General features: G+C 42.5%; 1 protein-coding gene across 1 annotated transcript in view; it reads right to left on the reverse strand. All coding sequences in view use genetic code 11, as the record gives it.

Moving 5' to 3' along the window:
• The window catches only part of EGR_06841 (Beta-catenin-like protein), a gene marked incomplete at both ends in the record, with an annotated part of 6606 nt that overhangs the window by 1562 nt on the left and 2881 nt on the right, over positions 1-2163 (reverse strand). The window contains 3 exons of the mRNA XM_024496090.1: positions 265-402; positions 472-637; positions 1710-1991. Coding sequence (XP_024349510.1) covers positions 265-402; positions 472-637; positions 1710-1991 — 586 coding nt within the window. The remainder of the gene's footprint in view (positions 1-264; positions 403-471; positions 638-1709; positions 1992-2163) is intronic.

Here is a 2163-nt window from a genome sequence, read left to right on the forward strand (position 1 = left end):
TTTTGATTTTAATCCCCCTGGTGATACTAATTGATTTAATTGCAGCAGAATTCCTAACGTTTCACACATCTTTTACAGGAGATACACTGTTTAAAGAAGCACCTATAATGAAAGAAATATAAACAGCAGTTAGTTTTGCTACTTCAACTTCGCGGCTGAATCTATCTTTATCGCCCCAAGAAGGGTACATAAAGTCTTAAACCATCTAGCAAAATTGAAACAAGTTTGTGCGATGTTAGCGAAAATGGATTCCACTTTACTTACAGAGGGTGCACCATTGACAGCAATATCGAGGAGGGAGACGTCAATCAGTTGGAGGGAGAGGAGACCGCTGTCCATGCGTTTCAAGGCGACTACCTCATCCACCTCCTCCTTACTGATATCCGAGCGTTTAGACAGACGCTGAAAGGTAGGATGCGATTAGTATACGAAATGACAAGGGGAGGAAAAAGAGGGGGATGGAGTGCCCACTTCGCGAAAAGTTGCGATTTTGGCGTTTGCCTTATTCACTCGCTCGTGGTACTGGAAGTGCAGCTCCACCAGTCGATCCACCTTCTCGTGCTCATTTTCTGTAAATTTGGCTAATACGCGATGGAGATAGGCGCCGGTGCATTGGCGCAATAGAGCCGCCACGATACTAAAAATGGAGATCGGGTATGCATGCACACATTAGATGTTGAACTTGCTACTCTAATTGTTGACTGGATCAGTGAGCTCTGATAAATAGATGAGTACATTCATTCAGTCCACGGAGTGACATTACATTTAGGAAGCTCAAGGTATGGGAAGACTAGATTCAGTGGTGGACGCTTACTTTGGAATTGCGCTTCAATGCTCCACCAAGTGAGAACTAAACCATGACTTTTGACAGAAATATGTTCTGCAAAACATGTGACTACATGATATATCTTTCCACTAAAAAGAACTTCCCCGTCTGAAGTTTTCCCAACCCATGTAGTAGAGCCAATCTAGGTGGTCATGGTCTTTACTCAGTAGGTTCAAACTTTACCATTAATTCATGCGTGATTTATCACTATCTACTACCCAAATCGCAGCTTGAACCTTCTAAAGGGGGAGTATTCAAAGACAAAATTACTCATTAGGAGGAAATTTGCCTTAAATAGAAATTTGGTCTTACCAACATCACCAATCTGATTAACCTTTTGGCGTTTATATATCGACAGACAATATGTTAACCAGGCAACTACCTAAAGTTGGGACCAAATCTTTTACAGTGTCGACAAAAGCGCCCAAGAAATCACCTAATTTTTCTTTAATTTCCCAGGCCAATATCAAACATAATGAAAAAATTGCTCTCAAACTCCAGCGTGTCAACAAAGGTGGTGCATTAATGGACGAAGAAACGAAAATTCATTCAAACAGGAGTAATAGATAGTTGGGCTACAAGGACCAATTGGGATGAAAAACGATTGCAGGATTTCGGCCCCGCCGTCTACCAATTCTACGCAAAGATAGGACTTATTTTAAGAATAGTTCAAAAAGTAATCCAAGGAGAACTCATTTAGGACAAGAAATTCCTTAATGAGCTTTGAAATAGTTATAAACGTCATCTTGGCAGCTAATAAAAGGTACAACAGAACCATTTTCTTTTTAAATCGCTCCATTTGCTACAGAGTAGCCAAATAATTTCGAATGATAGCGGTGAAAGTAATGGCACGCGGGAGGCAGCAGACACCAAAGCCACGTACCTAATTATATGCTCCTCCATCTCCGTGGAGGTGGGTCCAGGAAGAGACTTTTCGCGTATTGCCGCAGCTAGTTTTGCGCCTTTGGCTTGGGGGCTATGCATGAAGAGAGGAAAGATTGTTCGCAGACCAAGCACCTCAACAAACTTGTTGCAGTTGGCGGCTGCTGCTGCCTCGCCCTCCGAAAGCAGAAATGCTCCGCCACCGCTACCTTCGCCCGGCGCCACTACCGACATCGCGTAGTCAAGCACCTTCAATGCGCAGTCGCGAGCTGCATGTCTTTCGCTGTGTTGGGAAAACAGAGAAAAGTGCCCTAATTAAACCAACCAAAACCTGAAAGAATTCTATGCTAAATTGGCAACACATCAATGGATTCATGACATAATTAAAAATTTGATTTATTAAGGTTGAACACAGCAGCCACTCTAATACCTTTTTTTGAGTGCTCAAGTTCAAC

This window comes from Echinococcus granulosus (assembly GCF_000524195.1).
Source record: "Echinococcus granulosus chromosome Unknown EG_S00064, whole genome shotgun sequence".
Classification (NCBI taxonomy): Eukaryota; Metazoa; Platyhelminthes; class Cestoda; order Cyclophyllidea; family Taeniidae; genus Echinococcus; species Echinococcus granulosus.